The sequence below is a fragment of the Lynx rufus genome, unplaced genomic scaffold (assembly GCF_022079265.1).
Source record: "Lynx rufus isolate CCGP_SWC_20201006 ecotype Redwood Valley unplaced genomic scaffold, mLynRuf1.p SCAF_21, whole genome shotgun sequence".
Lineage (NCBI taxonomy): Eukaryota > Metazoa > Chordata > Mammalia > Carnivora > Felidae > Lynx > Lynx rufus.
In genome coordinates, this window is record NW_025814836.1 from 2,864,066 (window position 1) to 2,890,130 (window position 26,065).

Below are 26,065 nucleotides of genomic sequence, written 5' to 3' on the forward strand. Positions count from 1 at the left end.
CTTGCATCCCACTATGAAACATGATTTGCATTTTCAGTTTACGGTAATTATGACTCATTCTTTTACTTCCATTAAAACAATATATTTATGGGGGCATCTGGATGGCTCCGTTGGTTGGGCATCCAACTTCAGCTCAGGTCATGATCTCACGGGTCATGAGTTCGAGCCCCACGTTGGGCTCTGTACTGACAACTCAGAGCCTGGAGCATGCTTCAGATTCTGTGTCTCTGTCTCTCTTGTCCCCTCCCCCACTTGAGCTCTGACTCTCTCTTTCAAAAAAAAATATAAATACACTATAAATTAGTTTCTGGGAACTATCTCATGAGTTGAACAACACAGATATCACAAAATTATGGAGTTTATATTCAACAACTAATTATAAATCAGATAACTGACCCTAGATTACTTTTTCTTTACATATCAGAAGTAAAAGTAGTTTATTAATTAACTCTCTGTTTGCTCATTTTCCTAACTTAACCTGTAATTGAGATGTAATAATTCCCTACCTTGATTCATCCTTGAATTCCTTATATAAATCCTATTTTATCATGGTGGGCAATACTCTTTAAAAACCATTACATTTGTTTTGTCCATGGCTAATTTACAATTTTTTTAATTGATATATAATTGACATACAATGTTCTCTTAGTTTCAGCTATGCAACATGTTGATTCAACAATTCTATATATTACTCAAGCCTACCATGATGTGTGTAGTCATTAGCTTCACCATGCAATATTATAATATGATTGGCTATACTCCCTGTGCTGTACTTTCATTCTGTGACTTATTTATTTTATGACTAGAGGTTTGTACTTCTTGATTCTCTTTATGTATTTCACCCATCCCCCCACCCTCTCCCTTCTGGCAGCCACCAATTTCTTCTCTGTATTTAAGAGTCTGTTATTTATTGTTTGCTTGCTTGTTTGGTTGTATTCTACACAGAAATGAAAGCTTACAGTATTTGTCTTTTTCTGTCTGACTTACTTCTCTTAGTATAATACCCTGTAATTTCATCCATATTGTTGCAAATCGCAAGAATTCATTTCTTTTTATGGCTGAGTAATATTCTATTGTATGTGTATGTATCACATTTTCTTTATCTAGTCATCTGTCAATGAATGCAGGTTGCTTCCATATCTTGGGTGTTGTAAATAATGCTGTAATAAACATAGGGGTGCATATATCTTTCTGAATAAGGGTCTTCATTTGGGGTGGCAGGTAAATGTCCATAGTGTAATTACTGAAATATATGGTATTTCTATTTTTATTTTTTTGAGTAACCTCCATATTGTTTTCCATAGTGGTTGCACTAATTTACGTTCCTACCAATAGTGCTTGGGGGGTCCCTTTTCTCCACATCCTTGCCAATGGTTGTTATTTCTTATCTTTTTTTAATACTTAATACTTGCCATTGCCTGGTGCGAGGTGATAGCTCATTATGGTTTTGATGATTGATGGATGATGGATTGATGTTTTTCTTGATAATTAGTGATGTTTAACTTTTTTTTTTGTATTTCTATTGGCTATCTGTATGTCTTTGGAAAAATGTCTATTCAGGTTCTCTACAAATGTTTTAATCAGATTTTTTTTTATGTTGAGTTGTGTTCTTCACATAGTTTCAATATTAATCCCTTATCAGATATATCATTTGCAAATATCCTTTCTAAGTCACTAGGTTGTCTTTCTGTTTTGTTGATGGTTTCCTTTGCTGTGCAAAAGCTTTATATTTTGGTGTAGTCCCATTAGTTTATTTTTGTTTTTCTTTCCCTCCCCTGAGGAGAGATATCAATAAATATGTTGTTTTAATTGTTCTTTTATAATTGCTTAAACAAACAGTTTATTGTTTTTAAGTATACCTTGTGACCTAGTCATAATGCAATTTTGTTTGTTACCCACTATCCCCTTATACACTGTTCATTGGGGTATGAAATTTCTTCACCATGGGTAAAAATTTTGGCAGATATCATGGTTTTCTGCCAATGTTTTAGTATTAGTTCTTTTCCATCATTATGTTACACAACAATTCTGAAGTCAGTGTTTAATACTAAATTCATATTTAGCATTATTATTTTCCCTTTCCACAGCCCAGCCTTATTACAGACTAGAAGACTGTAATGGCAAAGGAAGGGTAGTTGACTTTTCAGCCTTTCTGATTCTATTTATCTTCTATAACCCACCCCCACCCCACAACCGAGGTTGATAACAATGTGACTCCTCCCATTGTGAAAATTTAGGATTTGGAGGGAAAATAAGAAAAGTTTTACTTGAACTAGTACCACTTTCTTGTGACTTCATACTCTTTGGACTTAGAAGATACTGAAAATTAACACTTCTCAGAGTTTCCCACCATGAGGCACCTTACTCCAGCTGGTCCCTTGACCAGCACTGAGGGTTAGGGGAGTAGGAGGGTAGGATATGTTTTTATTTCATGAAGTCTCTTGGAACTCTTTTCTCAGCTCTAGGAATCCATCTTTCATGGTCAGCTTGTCTCTGCCATCTTGGCAGGCCTCTTGTAGAGAATCCAAGATGACTTTGGATCTTCCTATTTTTACACATAGCTCATGTGTGATCCACAGGAAATATGCCTGCATTGCTATTATGACGATCCATTCCCCATTCAGTTTCCTCTATTCTGCTGCCTCAAAACTACTCAATTTGTCCCAAGTGTGAAACAGGTACCATTGCTCCTGGAGTCCCAACTGAAGGTATTAATCTCCTAGAAGGATGGCTGGAAACTGTCTCAAGAAATCTATTCCCAGATTAATTCTTTCTCTCTTATTACTGTGACTCTTATTAAGATCTATGACTTACCTGAAACTTCTAAGAACCATGAGCCAATTCACTGAAATTCCTTAGTAAATTGCCCAATGGTGAGGTGGTAAAGTGGGGCACTTTCACACATTTGTGATATATACCATATAGATTCTGTTAAATATATCAATAGATTACATCTGTCTTTGTATTTCATGGTATGTTTTGACATAATATGAATCAAGAAGATTTCTTTTAATATGTTCTGTAATAGATTATATTATACAAGTAAATATTCCTAAAAGATTAGTATTCCTGTAAGTACTCTAAAAAATTAGTTATAAATATACACATCATATGAAATGTTTTCTATAGATGCATGGTATGTTGAATAGGTTCTTGAATGACATTTTCTACCCTGGAACACATGGCTATACTTTTATGTCTCTCTAGGTTTTCTTCTTGCATCAATCTTGAAAATTCATGTTTTTCAGGAAAATTCTCTCTATTTTAAAGATGTTATTATTGAGTGACATTAGCAAAATAGCAGACTAAGAAACTTCAAGCTCTTGTTTCTTTATAGAAATATCAAAAATAGGCAGAAGCTGTCTGAAACAACTTTGTAGGAGCTCTGAAAAATATTCTAAAGTTTGCAAAAACCAACCAAATGCCAAATAAAGGAAAAAAACTATATTGAAAAGAGTTGGAAAGTTTAGTTATATTTTTACCTGCCATTTCCCCATCCCCTCCCTGATGCAAGGGCAGGTAGGAGCCCAGTTGCCAGTTTCTTCCCTTACACTGGTGACACAGAAGAGACCTTGTTTGTAAATATGGTGTACATATGTTCTAAACTGTCTGGAGGATACCTGAAGGACTGAAACAAGATGCTCATATCTATTTTGCATAACTCAAAATGCAGGCAGGAAAAAAGTCAGGTTATGGTCATATAGGCTACAATATGTCTATAACTCATGGATGTCTAGGTCAAGAGACTCGGGGTAGAAATATAAAATAGATCATTTAAGGCTCAAAGAAGAAGCTGAAGGCTGAGAAATCATGTTATTCAAAAGCAGTTAGGGGTGCCTGGTGGCTCAGTTGGTAAAGTATCCAACTTCGGCTAAGGTCGTTATCTCATGTTTCATGAGTTTGAGCCCCGCATTGGGCTCTGTGCTGACAGATCAGAGCCTGAAGCCTGCTTCAGATTCTGTGTTTCCCTCTCTCTCTACCACTCCCCTGCTCACATTCTGTCTCTCTCTCTATTAAAAATAAACAAACATTTAAAAAAACAGTTAAGTATACAGAATTAAGAAAGTTATGCATATACGCAGGCAAAACATATTCTCAGAAAAAGTCCTGAGAAGACCTTAAGTTTTTACCCTGGCTGATCCCTAAACTCAGAGCCATCCTAGCTATGTGGTGAAGAATGTGCCAGGACAGAACCAGTCTACAAAGACAGAAGAGGTGGCTGTTCTCTCTTTTTATTTATTTGTTTGCTTGAGTTTCTGTTTGTTTATTTTAACTCCTGTCATTCAAAAACATCTTTGTTGAAACATCAGCTGAACATGAACTAATAGAACAAAGATTTTGCTGATTATACTGACAAGGAAAAGTCTTTTTAAAACGTAATTAGAAATACTTCAAAATAAATGGATAAAGCCTTCCTAAAAATGAACAACAATAGAAAGAAGAAAAACTTGATTGTCAGGGTTGTAACATTATAATAGTCAAATGCCCAATTTTCAAGAAAAAAATATTGCAAGACATACAAAGAAAAAATAAAACATGACTCATTCAAAGGAAAAAAAATAAATTGACAAAACCATTCTTGAATATACAAAAACATTGGATTTACTAGATGAAGACTAAATTGTCTGCCTTAACTATGCTCAAAGAGCTGAAGGGAAACATGAACAAAGAAACTGAAGGAAATTGAGAAAATGATGTATGAATAAAATGAACAGAATGCAATAAAGAGATAGAAGTTATAAAAGGAACCAAACAAATCCTGAAGCTGAATGACACAGCAATTGAAGTATTCACTAGAGGGAATTTCACTGAGATTTCAGTAACCAGAAGAAAGAATAAGCAAATTTGAAGACAGAACAATTAAAATCAAGTAGGATAACAGAAAGAAAAATGATCAAAGAAAAATGAATGAAGCCTAAGGGACTTGTAAGAAACCATCAGGTCCACCAAGAGATGGGAGTGAGAAAGGTGTTCAAAAATTATTGGAAGAAATATTGGCTAAAAAATTCCTGAAGTTGATGAAAAATATGAATCTATAAATCCAAAAGGCTCAAAAAGCTCCAAGTAGGACAAAACCAAAGAGACCAACACAAAGACACATACAATTGAACATGAAAAGTCACATATACAGGGAGAATCTTTAAATCATCAAGACTGAAGTGACTCATCCTATATAGGGGAGCCTCAAAAAAGATTATGGGCCATTTTTTTCCATCAGAAGCCTTGGAGGCTAGAAGGCAGGGGAATGATTAAATATTTGAATTGTTGAAAGATAAAACTTATGAATAGCAAATTCTAAATCTGACAAAACTGTCCTTCAAGAGTAGGAATTAATAAATTCCCAGGTAAACAAAAGCTGAGGGATTTTTATTACCACTAGACCTGTGCCTCAAAAAGGCTACTTTCATTTCAGTTTGAAATGAAAAGATGCTAGACAGTAACTTGAAGGTATATATAGATTTTTTAAAAATCTCCAGTAAAAGTAAATGAAATGAGTATTACTTTATTTTTTTTGTAACTTCATTTTTTCTGTTATTGAAAAGATACAAGCTTAAAAATAATTATAAAGCTTTGTCATTAGCTACATAAGGTATGAAGATGCAACTTGTAACATCAATAACATAGGGTAGTGCAAAGCAAATTGAGTAGAGATTTTATATGTGGTTAAAGTAAAGCTTATGTTAATTAATATTAGGTTATTATATCAGGATGTCCTATATAATCTCCAGGGTAACCAAAATGAAATTGTCTATAGAATATATGTAAAGGAGGAGTGCCTGTGTGGCTCAGTCAGTTAAGTGCATCTGACTCTTGATTTCAGCTCAGGTCATGATCTCACAATTCATGAGATTAAGCACCATGTCAGGCTCTGCACGGACAGCGTGGAGCCTGCTTGGGATTCTCTCTCACTTTCTCTCTCTCTGTACACCCCCTGATCATGGGTGCTTTCTCTCTCAAAATAAATAAATAAATAAACATAAAAATAAAGAATATACATAAAGGAAATGAGAAGAGAATCAAAATATCTCACAAAAAAGTCAGCTAAACAGAAAAGAAAAAGATAGGGGAAATGAAGGAACAAAAGGCTATAGGACATACAGAAAACAGAAAAAAGAAAGAAGCCTTTCCTTATTCATGACCACTTTAAATATAAATAGATTTGGTGTGCCTGGATGGCTCAGTTGGTGAAGCGCCCAACTCTCGATTTTGGCTCACGTCATGATCCCAGGATCTTGAGATCATGCCTTGCATTGGGCTCTGTGCTGGATATAGAACCTGCTTAAGACTCTCTTGCTATCTCTCTCTCTCTCTCTCTTTCTTTCTCTCTCTTTCTCTCCCCCTCCCTCACTCTCTCTAAAATAAATAAATAGATCATAGATGATAGATAGATAGATAGATAGATAGATAGAAGATAAATAGATAAAGAATATAAATAGATTAAACTCTTCACACAAGAGCTAAAGATTGGAAAAATGGCTAAAAAAACAAAACAGGATCCATCTATATGCTATTTATGAAAGACTCACTTTAGTTCTAAAGACATAATAAATTTAAAGTGAAAGGATATAAAAATGTATATTCTATACATATAGTAATGAAAAGAGAGCTGAGGTGGCTATACTAATATGAGATTAAATAGACTTTAGGTCAAAGACTACACTAAGACAAAGAAAAATACTGTATATTGATGATAAAAGTCAATTGTCCAAGATTTGATGGTTATAAACATATATACATGAGACATCAGAATTTCAAATATATACAGAATTGAAATGAGAATTATAAAGTTCTACAATAATAAAAAAAATATGAGATGCTGGGAAGCAATGTTAAGAGGGAAATTTATACCTGTAGACATATACATTGAAAAGAAGAATCAAACTATCCTAGTTCCCTATCTTAGGGAACTAAAAAAAGAAAAGTAAATTAAAATGAAAGCTAACACAAAGAAGTAAATAATAAAGAGTAAAGTAGAGATAGAAAAAATATAGAGTACTAATGCTATGTAGAAAAATCAATGAAATGAAAATTTGGTCCTTTGAAAAGATCAACTAAGTGGACAAATCTTTAGTTAGACCAAGAAAAAATAAAGAAGACTCAAATAACAAAAGTCAGGAATGAAAAGGAGAACATTAGTACCAATTTTACAAAATATAAAGATTTTCAAGTAAATACTATGAAAAATTATATGCCAACAAATGAGATAACCTGGATGAAATGGACGAATTTATAGAAGCATGCAAAACTGATATATAAACAAAGAAAATATGAACAGACTTACAATTACTGTAGCAATTGAATCAGTAACTTAAAACAAAACAAAACAAAACAAAACAAACCAGCCTTGGACCAAATGGCTTCACTGGTGTATTTTACCAAATATGCAAAGAAGAATTACCCCCAGTTAAATCAAGTGAAGAATTAACCCACAAAAGGTCAAACTCTTCTCAAAAACTGATGAGGACAAAATGCTTCCTTACTCAGTCTATGAAGCCAACATTATACCCTGACACCAAAGCCAGAAAAAACACTATAAGAAAACCACAGATCAATAACCCTTATTAATATTAATGCAGAAAACCCCCCCAAAATTACTAGCAAGCTGGATTCAGCAACACATGCCTTGATAAAGTGGTACTTATTCCTGGAATGCAAGTATGGGTCAACATAGGAAAATAACATTAAAAAAATGAAAAGAAAAAAAAACATATTTCAATTGATGCAGAAAAGTATTTAACAAAATTGAACACCCTTTTATGATAAAAATGTGCAAAGAAGTAGGAATTGATGGCAACTCCCTCACATGATAAGGAACATACATTAAAAACTTCCAATTAAATTCCTATTCATTTGTGAAAAGCTGAAATCTTTTCCCTTAATATCAGTAACAAGGATGTTTACTTATGCTGTATCTGTTTTAATTGGAAAAGGAGTAAATTTGTCTTCAGAAAATATGATTTTATGTAGAAAACCTAGAGATTTCATGCAACACCTCCCCCTAACCTGTTCTTCTAAAAAATGAATTCAACAAGACTACACATTTCAAAATCAACATATAAAAAACCAGTTGCAGAGAGACCTGGGAAGATGGCGGCATAGGAGGACACTGGGCTCACCTCGTCCTGCTGATTGCTTAGATTCCACCCACATCTGCTTAATAACCCAGAAAATTGCCAAAAGACTACCACAAAGGACTCTCCAGAGCCAAGCTTAGATAAGAGGCCCACAGAAGAGGGTAGGAAGGGTGGAGAGGTGGTGCACGCTACATGGACTGGCAGGAGGGAGCCAAGGTGGTGGAGGCAGAGCCCACCTGGCAAGGCAGAGCCCCCCAAAGTCTGGCTTGCAAAAGCAGAGGGGCTGAACTCCGTGAGTTCTGACAACCAGCGGGACTTAATATCTGGAATTTGAAAAGTCAACAGCTCTGCTCTTGGAGAGAGTGGAGGCCAAGAGGATGCCAGGAGGGAGAGTTGTTGAGTCCCAGAAAACAGAGCTCAGCTTCACTGGGGAACAAGGGCTGGCAAGCACCATCTCTCTCTCCCATTCCCCAGCCGAAATTCCAAAGGGAACCAGTTCCAGTCACAAAACTTGCTTGCACCACGCAAATGCCCACAACAGTGCTTCTGTGGATCCATCCCTCAGACAGGCCTGCCTCCCTCCCAGTGCTGCAGGGCCCCTCCTTCAGGGGACCACCAACTGCAAAGCTAGCTAAGCCTTCCTTTCCCACCCCTGTGCACCTTGCGGATCCACCCCGTCTAATACACCCTTGGCGGATCCCATCGAGACAGCAACACAAGCCTGGCAGTGTGCAAGCAGCCCAGACAGGGGCCACACCACTCCACAGTGAGTCCTGCCCCTGGGACAGAGGAAGATAAGGTACACACCAGTCTTACTGTGTCCCCAGCGGTGGGCTGGGGGCAGACATTGGGTCTGAATATGGCCCCACCCACCGACACAAGTTTCTCCTGACAGAGCAGGGGAAGTGCCCTGAGTTTGGGGCTACTCAGGGAATACCCAAAATGATGAAATGGAAGAATTCTCCTCAAAAGAAACTCCAGGAAGTAGCAACAGCTAATGAATTGATCAAAAACGATTTAAGCAATATAATGGAATAAGAATTTAGAATAATAGTCATACAGTTAATTGCTGGGTTTGTAAAAAGCATACAGGACAGCAGAGAATCTATTGCTACAGAGATCAAGGGACTAAAAAATAGTCATGAGGAACTATAAACTGCTATAAATGAGGTGCAAAATAAAATAGAGCCAGACATAGGATGGATTGAAGAGGCAAAGGAGAGAATAAATGAATCAGAAGGTAAAATTATGGAAAAAGAGGAAGCTGAGAAGAGAGATGAAAAATCCAGGAGTATAAGGGGAGAATTAGAGAACTAAGTGATGCAATCAAACAGAACAATATCCAAATCATAGGAATTCCAGAAGAAGAAGAGAGAGAGAAAAGAGCTGTAGGGGTACTTGAACAAATCATAGCTGAGAATTTCCCTGAGCTGGGGAACGAAAAAGGCATTGAAATCCAAGAGACACAGAGAACTCCCTTCAGAGGTAACTTGAATCGATCTTCTGCATGACATATCATAGTGAAACTGGCAAAAAAGAAAATTCTGAAAGCAGCTAGGGATAAACAGACTCTAACTTACAAAGGTAAGCTCATAAGAGTAGGGACAGACCTATCTACTGAAACTTGGCAGGCAAGAAAGGAATGGCAGGAAATCTTCAATGTGATGAACAGAAAAAAATATGCAGCCGAGAATCCTTTATCCAGCAAGTCTGTCATTCAGAATAGAAGGAGAGATAAAGATTTTCCCAAACAAACAAAAATGGAAAGAATTCATCACCACTAAACCAGCCCTACAAGAGATCCTAAGGGGGACTCTGTGAGTGAAATGTTGCAAGGACCACAAAGTACCAAAAACATCACTACATGCATGAAACCTACAGACATCACAATGACTTTAAACCCATATCTTTCAATAATAACACTGAATGTAAATGGACTAAATGCTCCAATAAAAAGACATAGGGTATCATACTGGATAAAAAAAAAAAACCAAAACCCATCTATTTGCTGTCTACAAAAGACTCATTTTAGACCTGAGGACACCTTCAGATTTAATGTGAGGGGATGGAGAACTATCTATCAGACTACTGGAAGTCAAAAGAAAGCTGGAGTAGCCATACTTATATCAGACAAACTAGATTTTAAATTAAAGGCTGTAACAAGAGATGAAGAAAAGCATTATGTAATAATTACAGGGTCCATCCATCAGGAAGAACTAACAATTATAAATGTCTATGTGCCGAATATGGGAGCCCCCAAATATATAAAAACAATTAATCACAAACATAAGCAACCTTATTGATTAGAATGTGGTAATTGCAGGGGACTTTAATACCCCACTTACAACAATGGATAGATCATCTAGACACAGCATCAATAAAGAAACAAGGGCCCTGAATGATACATTGTATCAGATGGACTTGACAGATATATTTAGAACTCTGCATCTCAAAGCAACAAAATATACTTTCTTCCTGAGTGCACATGGAACATTCTCCAAGATAGATCACACACTGGGTCACAAAAAAGCCCTTCATAAGTATAAAAGAATTGAGATCATACCATGCACACTTTCAGACCACAATGCTATGAAACTTGAAATCAACAACAGGAAAAGTCTGGAAAACTTCCAAAAGCATGGAGGCTAAAGAACACCCTACTAAAGAATGAATGGGTCAACCAGGCAATTAGAGAAGAAATTAAAAAGTATATAGAAACAAACGAAAGTGAAAATACAACAATCCAAATGCTTTGGGATGCAGCTAAGGCAGTCCTGAGAGGAAAATACATTGCAATCCAGGCCAATCTCAAGAAACAGGAAAAATCCCAAATACAAAATCTAGCAGGACACCTAAAGGAACTAGAAGCAGAACAGCACAGATACCCCAAACCCAGCAGAAGAAGAGAAATAATAAAGTCAGAGCAGAAATAAGCAATATAGAATCTAAAAAAACTGTAGAGCAGATCAATGTAACCAAGAGTTGGTTTTTTGAAAAAATAAACAAAAAAACCTTAGTCAGGCTTCTCAAAAAGAAAAGGGAGATGACCCAAATAGATAAAATCATGAATTAAAATGGAATCATTACAACCAATCCCTCAGAAATACAAGCAATTATCAGGGAATACTATGAAAAATTATATGCCAACAAACTGGACAACCTGGAAGAAATGGACAAATTCCTAAGCACCCACACACTTCCAAAACTCAAACAGCAAGAAATAGAAAACCTGAACAGACCCACAACCAGCGAAGATATTGAATCAGTTATCAAAAATCTCCCAACAAATAAGAGTCCAGGACCAGATGGCTTCCCAGGGGAATTCTACCAGACATTTAAAGCAGAGATAATACCTATCCTTCTCAAGCCCTTCCAAAAAATAGAAAGGGAAGGAACACTTCCAGACTCATTCTATGAAGCCAGCATTACTTTGACTCCCAAAGCAGAGACCAGCAAAAAAAAAGGAGAAATACAGGCCAATATGCCTGATGAATATGGATGCACAAATTCTCAGCAAGATACTAGCAAATCTAATTCAACAGAATATAAAAAGAATTATTCACCAAGATCAAGTGGGATTCATTCCTGAGCTGCAGGGCTGGTTCAACATTTGCAAATCAATCAATGTGACACATCACATTAATAAAAGAAAAGATAAATCCATATGATCCTGTCAATTCATGTGGAAAAAGTATTTGACAAAATTCAGCATCCTTTCTTAATAAAAATCCTCGAGAGAGTCAGGATAGTAGGAACATAGATAAACATCATAAAAGCCATTTATGAAAAGCCCACAGCTAATCTCATCCTCAATGGGGGAAAACTGAGAGCTTTCCCCCTGAAATCAGGAACACGACAGGGATGTCCACTCTCTCACTGTCATTTAGCATAGTGTTGGAAGTTCTAGCATCAGCAATCAGACAACAAAAGGAAATCAAATGCATCAAAGTTGGGGAAAATGAAGCCAAGCTTTCACTTTTTTGCAAGTGGCATGATATTATGCATGGAAAACCCAATAGATTCCACCAAAAGTCTGCTAGAACTGATACCTGAATTCAGCAAATTTGCAGGATACAAAATTAATGTAAAGAAATCAGTTGCATTCTTATACACCAATAGTGAAGCAACAGAAAGATAAATAAAGAAACTGATCCCATTCACAGTTGCACCAGGAATCATAAAATACCTAGGAATAAACCTAACCAAAGATGTAAAAGATGTTTATGCTAAAACTATAGAAAGCTTATGAAGGAAATTGAAGAAGATACAAAGAAATGGAAAAACATTTCGTGCTCATGGTTTGGAAGGGTAGATATTGTTAAAATGTCAATACTCCCCAATGCTATCTACACATTCAATGCAATCCCAAACAAAATTACACCAACATTCTTCTTGAAGCTAGAATAAGCAATCCTGAAATTTGTATGGAACCACAAAAGACCATGAATAGCCATTGTAATATTGAAGAAGAAAACCAAAGCGGAGGCATCACAATCCCAGACTTTAGCCTCTACTACAAAGCTGTAATGATCAAGACAGCATGGTATTGGCACAAAAATACACAGAAACCAATAGAACAGAATACAGACCCCAGAATTGGACCCACAAATGTATGCCCAACTAATCTTTGACAAAACAGGAAATACTATCCAATGGAAAAAAAACAGTCTCTTTAACAAATGGTGCTGGGAGAACTGGACAGCAATATGGAGAAGAATGAAACTAGACTACTTTCTTATACCATTCTCAAAAATAAACTCAAAATGGATGAAGGACCTGAATGTGAGACAGGAAACCATCAAAACCCTAGAGGAGAAAGCAGGAGAAAAACTCTCTGACCTCAGTCGCAGCAATTTCTTACTTGACATATCTCCAAACGCAAGGGAATTAAAAGCAAAAATGAACTATTGGGACCTCATGAAGATGAAAAGCTTCTTCACTACAAAGGAAACAATCAACAAAACTAAAAGGCAAATGACTGAATGGGAAAAGATATTTGCAAATGACATATTGGACCAAGGGCTAGTATCCAAAGTCTATAAAGAACTCACCAAACTCCACAGCCGAAAACAAGTAATCCAGTGAAGAAATGAGCAGAAAACATGAATGGACACTTCTCTAAAGAAGACATCCAGATGGCCAACAGGCACATGAAAAGATGCTCAATGTCGCTCCTCATCAGGGAAATACAAATCAAAACCACACTCAGATATCACCTCATGCCAGTCAGAGTGGCTACATTCCAGCCACTCTGGAAAACAGTGTAGAGGTTCCTCAAAAAATTAAAAATAGATCTACCCTATGACCCACCAATAGCACTGCTAGCAATTTCCCCAAGGGATACAGGAGTGCTGATGCATAGGGGCACTTGTACCCCAATGTTTATAGCAGCACTTTCAACAATAGCCAAATTATTGACAGAGTCTAAATGTCCATCAAATGATGAATGGATAAAGAAATTGTGGTTTATATACAATGGAATACTACTTGACAGTGAGAAAGAATGAAATATGGCCTTTTGTAGCAACATGGATGGAACTGGAAAGTGTTATGCTACGTGAAATAAGTCACACAGAGAAAGACAAATACCATATGTTTTCACTCTTATGTGTATCCTGAGAAACTTACCAGAAGACCATGGGGAAGGGAAAGGAGAAAAGAAAAAGTTACAGAGAAGGAAGGAGGCAGACCATAAGAGAGCTTAAAAACTGAGAATAAACTGAGGGTTGATGGGGAGGTGGGAGTGGAGGGGAAAGTGAGTTATGGGCATTGAGCAGGGCACCTGCTGGGATGAGCACTGGATGTTGTATGGAAACCAAGTTGACAATAAATTTCACATAAAAATAGTAAATAAATACCAGTTGCATTTCTATATGTTAAAAATGAGCAATTGAAACAGGAAATTAAGAAAACAATTCCATTTAAATTAGCATCTGAAAGAATGAAATACTTAGGGATAAATTTAATGATGGAGACAAAAGACTCATACACTAAAACTATAAAACATTGCTGAAGGAATTTAAAGAAGACATAATATAATGGAAGACATCTTGTATTCATTGATTGGAAGACTTGGTATTGTTAAGATGAAAATACAACCTAAAGTGATCTACACATTCAGTGCAATCCCCATCAAAATCCCAATTCCTTTTTTCTGTAACATGGAAAACCCCATTCTAAAATTCATGCAGAATTATGGAACCCCAGATATCCAAAACAATCTTGAGAAAGAAGATCAGAAATGGACGTCTCGCATTTACTGATTCAAAACTTACTACAAAGCCCTGGTAATCAAAACAGTGCAATACTGGCATAATAATATACACACTGATCAGTAGAATAAAATAGAGTTCAAAATAAACGTTTACATATATGATCAAATGATTTTTGACAGGGGTGGCAAGACAATTCAATGAATAAAAGACAGGGTACTTAATAAATAGTGCTGGAAAAGCTGAATATCCACATGTAAGAGTGAAGTTGCATGCTTATACCAGAGACAAAAACGAGCTCAAAATGGATCATAGATGTAAATGTGAGAGATAAAAGTATAAAAGTCTTAGGAAAAGATGGGAAAAGCTTCATGACACTAGATTTGGCAATGATTTCTTGGATACGGCATTGAAGTGCAGGCAACAAGAACAACAACACAATATAAATTGGACTATAGCAGAGAATTCTGTGCATCAAAGAACACAGTCAACAGGCTGAGAAGACAACCAGTGGAATGGGAGAAAATATTTGCAAATTGTATATCTGATATGGGTACTTAATATTCAGATTATGTACAGAACTCCTGCAAGTCAACAACAACAAAAAATCAAGCGGTTTAAAAATAGCCAAAGGACTTGAACACACTATTTATCCAAAGAAGATATACAAATGGCCACTTAGCATGTGAAAAGATACCTAACATTACTAGTCACGAAGGGAATGAATATCAAAACCACAGTGAGATACCATTTCACACCCATTAAGATGGCTATTATTTAAAAAAAGAAAAAGAAAAGAAAAGAAGTGTTGGCAAACTTACAGAGTAATTGGAATCCTTATGCATTGTTGGTGGAATATAAAACAGTTCAGACTCCGTGGAAAGCAATGTGACTATTTTTTGAAAAATTAAACATAGAATTATTATACAGTCCAGTAATTCCAATTCTAGGTATATACCAAAAGAAACAAAAACAGTGACTCAAACAGGTAGTTGTACACCAACATTCACAGCAGCATTATTCACAATAGCTAAAAGTTTGAAACAAACCAAATGTGCATTAACATATGAATAAACAAAATGCAGTATATCATACAAGTGAATATTATTTAGCTTTAAAAAGATGTGAAATGCTGATATATGCTACAACAAAGATGAACTTTGAAAACATCGTAAATTAACTAAGCCTGGCACAAAAGGACAAATATTAAATGATTCTACTTATGAGAGATACCTAGACTAAGTAAATTTATAGAGAAAGTAGAATAGAGGTTACCAGGTCCCAGGGGAAGGGGAGAATAAGGAGTTAGTGTTTGATGGGTACAAGAGTTTTCTGTTTGAGATGATGAAAAACTTCTGGAGATGGATGGTGGTAATGGTTGCACAGCAATATGAATGTACTTTCCAGTAAACTGTCACTTAAAAATGGTGCAAATGGGGGGCGCCTGGGTGGCGCAGTCGGTTAAGCGTCCGACTTCAGCCAGGTCACGATCTCGCGGTCCGTGAATTCGAGCCCCGCGTCGGGCTCTGGGCTGATGGCTCAGAGCCTGGAGCCTGTTTCTGATACTGTGTCTCCCTCTCTCTCTGCCCCTCCCCCGTTCATGCTCTGTCTCTCTCTGTCCCAAAAATAAATACACGTTGAAAAAATAAATAAATAAATAAATAATAAAAAATGGTGCAAATGGTAAGTTTTACATATATTTTAAAAATAATTCTTTATTGTTTCATGTTTAATTCTACTAATTGTTGACTTGTATGCTATTTGTTTTTGCTCTAATAAGCTATTTCATACCCATTTTCTGTCCTTTACCTATCATCTTCTTTTTTCAAAGCTTTGTCTTCTTCCTCTGCCCTTAGGAAGGTTCTACAAGTTTGCCTTCTCCCTTCCGTTTTACTGTCCCCAGACCAGCAGCAGCACCGTCATCTAGGAAATTCAGAACTGCAGACCTTCTGTTCAGAATCTACATTTTAACAAAACCCCTCTGTGATTTGTATGCCCATTAAAGTTTTAGAAGTCATCTACATCATTAAATTATTTTCAGCTGTGTCAAGCCCACTGTCTCTATCTTCAGTATAAGTATCAATTCAGTGCCTATGGCTGGGAATCCTAACCTTTTTTTCTTAGCTTTACAGAATCTATCTATGCCTTTATCTCAGGCTCTTCTTTCCCTGTCTCCCTGTTTTTGTTCTAAAGAGAGCACATATGCATTCGTGCCTTTTGACTACTAGACATACATCTTCCAAATATTCCAAGTTTCATTTTCAATGCTTCCACACTTTTCATATAACACCTCTTTGTTTTACTCACGGTTATGCTTATGTAGGCTATATCCTAGACACAAATTGATTTTCTAGTGAGACTATGGATATGGTGACCCTCATGTCCTTCAGCCTCATTCTCACCTTGGAAGCCTTAACCTCTTAGGGTATAAATCTGAAAAATTGGTTAATGTGCTCCATTTGTTATGCCTAATTGCATTCATTCAGAGTAGGACCTCTCTTCTGACTGCTGGGTTAACTGACTAAGCCTTGAAGTCAGGTGTAATGTATGGTAATTTGAACAGAGTCTAGAATGATATCTTCTAATCTAGCATGCATGGTTTCCAAGCCCTGTGGATATCTGCCTTTAGCACCAATAACTTTTCTTTGAGCTCATGGGTTATATGTATTTGGTTGTGTTCCCCAACCACTTTCAACCAGAGAGTTGTATCCTCTAAACCTATATAGAAAGAGAGAGGGAAAGAGGGACTGGATGTTTAGGTTATGGGGCAAGGCCAGACCACTCATTCGGTCTGGCTAATGCTATTGTTCTAGCCCTTTCCAGGGGAACTCACTGTAGTCATGAAGATGTTCTAAAATCTGTACTGATATAGTAGTCTCCAGCCATATGTGACTGCTGAGCACTTCAAATGTGACTAGTGCATAAGAGGAACTGAATTTTCAACTTTTATTTAATTTTAATTGATTTAAAGTTTAAATGTAAAATAATCACATGTATTCGTGCCTACCATTTTTGAACAACATACTTCTAGATGTGAAGCTCTGCCAAGTGACATAACCAGATTCAGATAATTAGGGAGTACTTTCCTGGTTCTTTCAAATTGGTTCCTCCCTTCCTCTTCAGAGGGTTGAGCTTGTAGTATTCTCCTCAAGAACTTCCTCAATCATCCATTTTGACAGTTCTGTTCTTGGCAGATGATTAAGGATCTGGCACAGACTTTTCTGTTCATTTTGGTTTTCAATTCAGCACTATTACCAGTTTTGGCCTTCGTGTTGCTTTATCACCATATGGTTTGAAAATCAAGAAGAGATACATCAGGACCTGTCTCATTTTCCTGATATGACTACTCATTTCAACAAAATTGATATTTTTAAAATGATAGTGGTTTTACACTGAAACATAGAGATAAATAACCCTGTTTCAGAAAAATGCTGTCTACTAAGGGCTTTGCTATCCTATCTCACTCTTGAGAAGTATCAGGTTGTGATTTCCATTTTGTATAAGAGAATTTATGCTTTTCTATGTATGTTATTATCTTGGTTGATTGTTATATCTCTTATCTATTGCTACAATGCTGCTGTGTAACAAACAGCTAGAAAGTCTCAATGCCAGATGATAATAAGTGCTCATTGCCTGTGTGTCTGTGTGATTAATGAACATCTCTGCTCATCCTGGCTAGCTCATTCACAGACCTGGGGGTGGGTGGTCTCTACAAGGGATTAGTGGGCACCTCCATACTTCTCCACTTGGCCATTCTCCATCTAAGACCAGTGGACTCATTTGGGCATGGTTTTCTCACAACAAAGGCAGAAGCACAAAAGGAGACTGGAAACAGAATGCCTCTTGGGAGCTAAGCTTGAGACTGGCACATTGTCACTTCCATATATTCTGGCAGACAAAGTGAGTCACAATTTGGCCCTCATTCAGGAGGTGGGCAGACAGCTTCTTTTTAGTGAGGAGAATTTCAAATGACATGGCTAAGAGCATGGATATTTGGAAGCAAGGAAAGAATGGGACTGCCAACATCAATTTAACCCAAAAACTTTCCCAGCAACATGCTAAGGAGTCTGCATAGCAAAGGCTTTTGGGCAGTGCTATGAATGTACTTTATTAAATTTTTTGTAAAACAAAAATTGGAATAACTTAAATGTTGGTTTATTCCTTGTGTTTTCTCCACATTGAATAGTAATCACTTGCTTTAGAATAATACATAGTCAGTTTGAGTTATTTGACTTAGGCACTTAACCCTAGCATCTGAGTTCCTATTCCTGGAAAAATGCCTGATGAACTTTGTATATGGAGAACCAGGAAGAAGAAGACTATGAGTTACCATAGAGCTGTTGTAAATGGCTAAATGGTTACCTGTAAAGCACTAGTCCAGATGGGCTGCTATCCCATGACCATAGACACAGCAATTGCCCAGAGTTCGCAGGCATTTAGGCATCCCAAGTGCAAGCCAGAGGTCACACAGGAGGTGCTTCTAACTTGCTCCTAAGTCCTGTTAGTTTAACAAGATTGTGATCAGAGAGCCAGGATTCCACTGATGGCTGCATTTTTCTGTGATCATCACTGCAGTGGAGGCCATAAAACTCATGCACATCAACATTGGCCCGCTAAGAATTCATTCTGCAGCAGAAAGATTCACAGAGACCACTTGGCTATTAACACAGGGGGTGTCCCCCAGGCATCTTGACAAATGAACCCATGGAGCTCTCAGTGAGTCAGTAATTGTGCAGGGCCAGGGCTCTTGCTTGGAGTGCTTGAGAGAGGGCAGGTTGCCTCTTACACTTAGATTTGGGGGATTAAATCCAAGAAAGATTAAGATATCTCTTTCTTTTTCCACTTCTTGAGTTCCATGCTGTGTGCTTATGCCTGGTCCCCATATCTTCAAAGTCATTTTTTTGTTCAATGAGTATTTATGGGACACCTACTGTGTGCATGCAAGGAACTATTTCAGGCATTGAGGAGATGGCCACCAACAGGAGAGACAAGGCCCTGCTCTCAGACTTGCCTGAGGAAGTAAAAGCGACCTGCAAATCAACAAATAGATGGTGCTCCAGTTGTAGATGGTTCTAAGTGTAATGAAAACATTAAAATGGGAGTAATGAGAGGAGAGGTAGCTGGGCTGAGGTACTTTACTTCTGGTAGGGCTCTGAGAATGCCAGTCAAGGACATTTTCATCTCTGTCCTGTCTGGTATTTACCATGAATCTAAAAGATTAGTACAAGTTGATAAAGAGATTGTGTGCATTGCCTAAATGATTCACTACAAGTAACGATCCCAGACTCTGCCTATAGTCCACCTTTCCCAGCAGCATTGGCAAGGAGGGCTTTTGTACCTTGGCTGACAAGTGAATATTTCAAGTAAATGTTTATGGTATTTAGTGTCATGATCAACCAACAAAAACATTTCCACAGCAGCTTCTCCACGTGGTCTGCGGAGAATTCTGCATTTGTGCAATGACATGAAGAGTTTGCATCTGCCCTTATTATTTTCAATTGGTGAAAATTTAAAAATGGAAGTGCTGACACCAAAGTACAGCTCGTAATCTTAATGTAATTGAGACAAAGTGAAAACCTTGCAACATGCTAAAAGCCATGGGTCTCTTGGGGCGCCTGGGTGGCGCAGTCGGTTAAGCGTCCGACTTCAGCCAGGTCACGATCTCGCGGTCTGTGAGTTCGAGCCCCGCGTCTGGCTCTGGGCTGATGGCTCGGAGCCTGGAGCCTGTTTCTGATTCTGTGTCTCCCTCTCTCTCTGCCCCTCCCCCGTTCATGCTCTGTCTCTCTCTGTCCCAAAAATAAATAAAAGTTGAAAAAAAAAATTAAAAAAAAAATAAAAATAAAAGCCATGGGTCTCTTGACTCAGGCTTCCTCACTCAGCTGTGCAGGCAAATGACACACATGCAGGCAAATGACACACAGGGATAGTTTATAGATGGTGTTCAAAGATGACACTTATCACATAATAGAATTTTAAATTTACTGGGGATAACGCTCCTCATATAAACTTTGAGTTTATTCCTTGGATTTTCATACTTTTGACTATGAAACACATCTTTAGGAATATATCACTTATAAAAGCAGGACTACCTACTAAATTCTACCCTATTCCACAATGGGTTAAATATCACTATTGTTACTGCACGTGTAGCATGTAGAATATTTACTATCTTCCTTTACATATTGTATTTACAACTTGCCATATATATGATAAGAATATTACATGTATGTATATGATCTCTCTCTGTGTATATATTATATATGTATACTTTATGTGTATATATTTTAGATATGTATATGTGTATTTATATATATAATTACAAATTTCTCTACCTCCTTTGATCTTCAACAAGAACCACACACCATGAGTAGCCTTTTAAAATGTTGAATATATAGTATGTCATACTTTAAGGCAGAAGAGATGTTAAAGAGGTAGTATAGGATTCTGTCTGCTTGGATCTGAATTCTGTATCTGTCTTCCAGCAGCATTGTTAATGTGGTCAAGCTATTTAATGTTTCCTAGCCTTGGTTTGTTTATCTTTCAAATGAAAATGGTAATAACACCTTCATAATATGGTTATTAATTAAATGCATGAGTGTTTAAGGCCTGAGCATAGAGATGGGTACAAAGTAAACTCTCAACCAATGTTACATAAAGTACAGATACGACAGCATGCTGTTCTGAGCCCTGAGATAATAAATCAAAATCCTTTTCTGTAGCATTTCCTAGTCTTCTATCCATCACTTCTTAACTTCTCCATCTTTTTTTTTTTAATTTCTGTTTTCAGTACGCTCGAAGTGTGACTATTTGTAAAGAAAGTACATATTGAATGGTAGACACTTTTTCTGTCACTTGGCTACCATCTTTCTCTCTCTCTTTTTTTATCATAGGCATAAATTGCAGCCTTAGACACTCTAAGCACTGTTCTCTCTCAATTAGAAAACAAAAAAGAAACGATGACACTTCCAAAAAAGTATCTACTGAAGAGTAATAATGCAAAACTCCTTAGCCAGTCATGTTTCTCACTGACCCTACCACTATTCCTTAGAAATGGTAGTGGAATTCTCAGATTACAGAGGGTTGTGGAAATGGAGCTAGATATTGGTTAAATTCTCCTCTCAGGACAAATAAAGTTTATTGAGGAAAATATGAAAAGTTGTGGGTAGAGGTTGGGGGTTATGCAAATGGAATTCAGTCACTGTGGCTTTCCTGCCTTTGTTCTATTCCCATTAACTAGGCTTGAGGTCTCAGTTCTGAGTATTCAAATTCCCTTCCATAGTTTCTGCAAAGCCTCAGGCCTCAAAATTTGGCCAATTCATGCAAAAAGTTCACTCCCCTAGTAGTCATGAATTTAGCTCAACTTGGAAGACGGTTTTGTGGCTCAGGGAGAGGTTTTGGAGTGTTGCACTCTTCTTGATTCCTCTTCCCACCCCTCCTTTCCCTTTTCTTACCTTTCTGTCCCAGTAGCACACAGACCTCTTTCCTTCATGTGTCATCCCTATGCTTACTTTTTGTACCATGAGTAGGCGCTCATGTCGTACTTTTCATCATGAAAGGGTTTCTCTGTTATTTCTTCCATAAGGAGAAGGGTAGTAATACATATTTTTACCTTATTCTTCAAGTAAATTAGGAAAAGGGCTCCATTTTATAGGCAGTATTATGCCAGAATGAGAAGACGAGACAACAGGTATACTGGATACTGAATACCCTTTTATAGATTCTTCCAGCATCATGTTCCCCTTCCAGTAATGCCCATGAAACACACTACATAATGTCACAATAAGTGTGAGTCTCTAAACAATCTGGATATGTTTGTGTTCCTGTTTGTATCGGTGACACTGAGAATAAGAAAAACAAAATCGTAATCTCAATTATTGGCCCTTTCAAGTGCATAGGTACCAAAATATGTAGGAACTTAAAAACTTGAATATTTCCAGTAGAGATGTTTTTCCTTTCTTCATAAAATTCATAATTTTAACAGAAATTTATTCTAATTTTGCCTTATAGACATCTTGTACGGATGTTGGGTTGTCAATATGCCATAAAACATGCCAGAATTTAAGTGTGAGGCTGGTTCTTCAGTTGTCTAGAAAGTCAGATGCTATGGAAAAATATACCAAAGAGCTAGGTGTTGACTTTGGATTATAGAATGTTATCCACTCCTTAGAATGATAATTGAAAGTGTTATGACATTTGGAAAGGACACACTTTCACCATTGGTATGGGCTTTATAGCATATGTCTCCATAGCACTTGCATACTATTTGTAGAGAATAATTTGGTATTTATCCATAATTGCCAAATATGTTGACATTTTCCCTCACTGTTCTTTTTGGCCATTGAAGAGTAGAACTTTTCTCAACCTGCTTCTTATCCATATGCTAATAGAAAGGCATATTTTACTACTTCACTTATGTTAAATGAGACTAGCCCAACAGAATTGGCACATGCCTGGTGTTTTACTGGTGTTTTGATTAAGATCTGCTGATAGGAACAGAACTTTATCATGTAGCCCAAAATAGAATATTCATATGGAAGGCTATCTAGAGAAAGCTTATTACTGGGCTTCAAGAAAGGTGGAACATGGAAGGTGGTTGGGAATTCAAGGTAACTCGAATCTCAGGAAAAGACATTCTTACTTCTTCATTCTTCTGATCCACCATCTAATGGCTATAATGAGGGCTGGCAGTTACACATTCCACATAATTTATAAAAATGCTCTTCCTTCAAATATGTAGTACATGCCCTGCAAGGCCATGTTCTGTGATCCAGCCATAGTGACCACTATTTCCTCAACCATCTACTCTCTGCATTTTCTCTACCTCTATTATTCTTTCTCATGCCTCACTCTCCAATTTCAAAATGACATCAAAATCCTCTAATTCATGAACTTGCAAGGTCAGCTCTGTTCTTGCCCTGTCTTTAATTTACTTCCATGTAAGAGAATTCCTTTAGCTCCATTCTGACTTTTAACTCAAGGCCACATCATAGATTCTTGATCAAGTAATGGTTCAGTCATCTGTAACTGTGGGTGGGATTCTAGAGAAAAAGAGTATAAAATATAGTGGCTGAATTGCATTTCAACTGAGGATTTGTGTAGGTTGGTTTTCCTAAAATGAAGCTGTAGACAGAGTTGGAAAATAACCTGACATTTCTAGAAGTGTTGTCTCTTAATGTACAGTTGATTTAACCATTGCATGGTGGAGGTTTAACTGTCCTTGGACAGTTAATGATATAAATTCTTTCCATGGCCGCAGATGACCTTAAGGAAAGCTAACCAACTCAATTTTCATTCATAATTAATAACCAAATATTTTCTTTGAAAAGATATATGATCTCATGGTGAGAAACTCTGAATCATTAGGATCCAGCCCAAAAGACAACTATAATAAAATAGGATCAAGCAGAAGCTTGGCTGAGAGTTCCAAAGTGCAGCCTATGAATCTGTAGCTACATAGACATTCACATGGAAAATCAAAGAATTCAATCTTGATCTAATCAGTGATGTTCCTGCACATATGTTTTTTCTGTGCTATAAAACTGTGCTATAAAAATTGAAGACCAAATCTTCCTTAGAAACACCTTCCTCTGCCATAGATTATCCAAAGTCAACATGAGTAATTTTAAGAGATTTAAAGTTTTTATATTGCTTTTCTTGATAAAGCTGGACTATAGGATACTGAAAAGTTATTCATTCAGTACACATTATGAAATATGTTTAATCAGGTGTACTTTGAGGAAAGGATGCCCTACATGGACATTACTCATTGTTTAGCTGGAAGCAGTTTCTCTGCTACATTTTCTCATACCATCTTTAATATATGCCTTCATCTGTGTATTTCAGAATCACCACAACCGCAGCATGCATGATGGACTTGAGAAGATACCCCTTGGATGAGCAGAACTGCACGCTGGAAATTGAAAGCTGTGGGTATCTGTACTTCTTTTTCATTCACTGTATTTTAGGTGTTGTCATTATTTGGCATCTTTTCCAAGGCATATATAATTTTCTTGCCATAGTTTTTAACTATCTTAAATACAGGAGGCTTAATCCTCCACTCCACAAATTTAACTGTCATGAGAGAGACAGAAACAGAGACAGAGAGACAGAGACAGAAAAAGAGACAGAGACTCAGTATAAAGAGGTTCTCCTGTCTAATCTGATTAAGAGAGTCTGCTTGGTGTACTGAAATGTAAGAAAGCAAGCTCTCCTCACCTTGATCCATTCAGTGAGAAGAGAAAAAACACTGAGATGCAATTTTCTCACAATATGCTTCATCACACATGAGTGGCTCTACTCCTGGGAACCTGGGCAGTTGGAGTAAAACTCATTTCCCATCAGGAACTCAGCTTTACAAGCAAGCTATTCCTGAATTTTGGCAATTTTCTCAATTTTAAGAGATTCAGATGCCTTATTGGTATTTCAGTGTTGAATACGTTTTTTGTGAGAGATGAAAACTGCATCTTTATTATCTAATAAACAAGTGTCCCTCCTGATACCTGAACTACATCTCCTGGCATATCCAGATGTTGCTGTTTCTGTTGTTACTTATCCTGGTCCATCATAGATTGGTTTATAATTAGTCTCAGTTAGGTTTAGTCTTGTCATATTTCTTTAGGGGGAAGGCAAATGACTGCAGTGTTACTGATGCATTTGTGGTGAGAAGTGAGTGTCATTGTGAGCAACCATACTGGGAAGTTGTGCTGGGTGTACACATGTTTTCATCCTGTATAGAACTGACCCCACTGTGCACCTCATTTCGACAGTATATCACTGTCAACTTTTCTGAGAGCCATGCTTTCAGAAAGTGGGGGACATGAAATCATGTCAAGTGATGCATAATGGAATCATCTGGGGAGATTTAGCATGGAGGACAGAAAGCTCAGTGGAAAAATGATGATTTCCCAGTAATTGAAGGTTTATCTTAGAAGTAAAGTGGATTCTGTATGGCTGGAAGGCACAACTCCCAGTGAGGTGATGGAAATTTCAGGAAGGCAAATTTGGGACCTAAGTAAGGAAGCAGCTCCTACTCCAAATCTCTGAACACATACTGAGTAGCCTCAGAGGGTGCAGATTCTGTTACTGTGATGTTTGAACTGAGGGGGAGAATGGGTAGGACGGTCTGTTATCAACTTCCTCAGAAAGTGAGGAATAATCCTTCACTTCGGAGCCATAGAGAAAATCCATAGTTAAAGCATTTGAGTGGAAGAAAGGATTTTCTGGTGACCTGACTACACACATATACAAATGTTTTTATTTAAGTCAAGATGGAAATGTGGGGAAGTGTGAGTCCCCACACAAGGGGGAGGGACACACTACTGGGCACAGTATGCAGTCTGAGCTGCAGCCAGAAGACCAGTGGTGCCAGGCTGGGTGAGCGAGAGAAAGAGAGTGGATGTACTCACAATACATACAGGGTCCAGTTCTGTAGATTCTTCACATCCTTGTAAGGACTTTGGATTTATTTCACTAATTGTATTGGGAAACATTTGAGAGATTTAAGCAGAAGAGTGGCTTGGTAAGATGTGTGTGTTATGAACTGTTATGATTGCCAGATGTGAATGGAATGTAAGGAAGTCAGAGAGAAGGGAGGAGACAAAAGTTGTAACCACCAGATCCAAGGAGAGAAGGCAGAAGATGGGACAAGGGAGATGACATTTGCCATGGAGAGCAGTCATGCCCATAGCTTTGGCCTATTTGTCAAATATTGAGTGTCTGCCTTACATTGTATTACACATTCAAATTAAAAAAAAGTCTGTTATACTGATAGGATATTTT

General features: G+C 37.2%; 1 protein-coding gene across 3 annotated transcripts in view; it reads left to right on the forward strand.

Moving 5' to 3' along the window:
* Nucleotides 1-26,065, forward strand: part of GABRB3 (gamma-aminobutyric acid type A receptor subunit beta3) — a 481,670-nt gene that overhangs the window by 418,991 nt on the left and 36,614 nt on the right. For all 3 annotated transcript variants that reach the window (XM_047086678.1, XM_047086680.1, XM_047086679.1), the window contains one exon: nt 24,131-24,213. In XM_047086678.1, the coding sequence (XP_046942634.1) occupies nt 24,131-24,213 (83 nt within the window). The remainder of the gene's footprint in view (nt 1-24,130; nt 24,214-26,065) is intronic.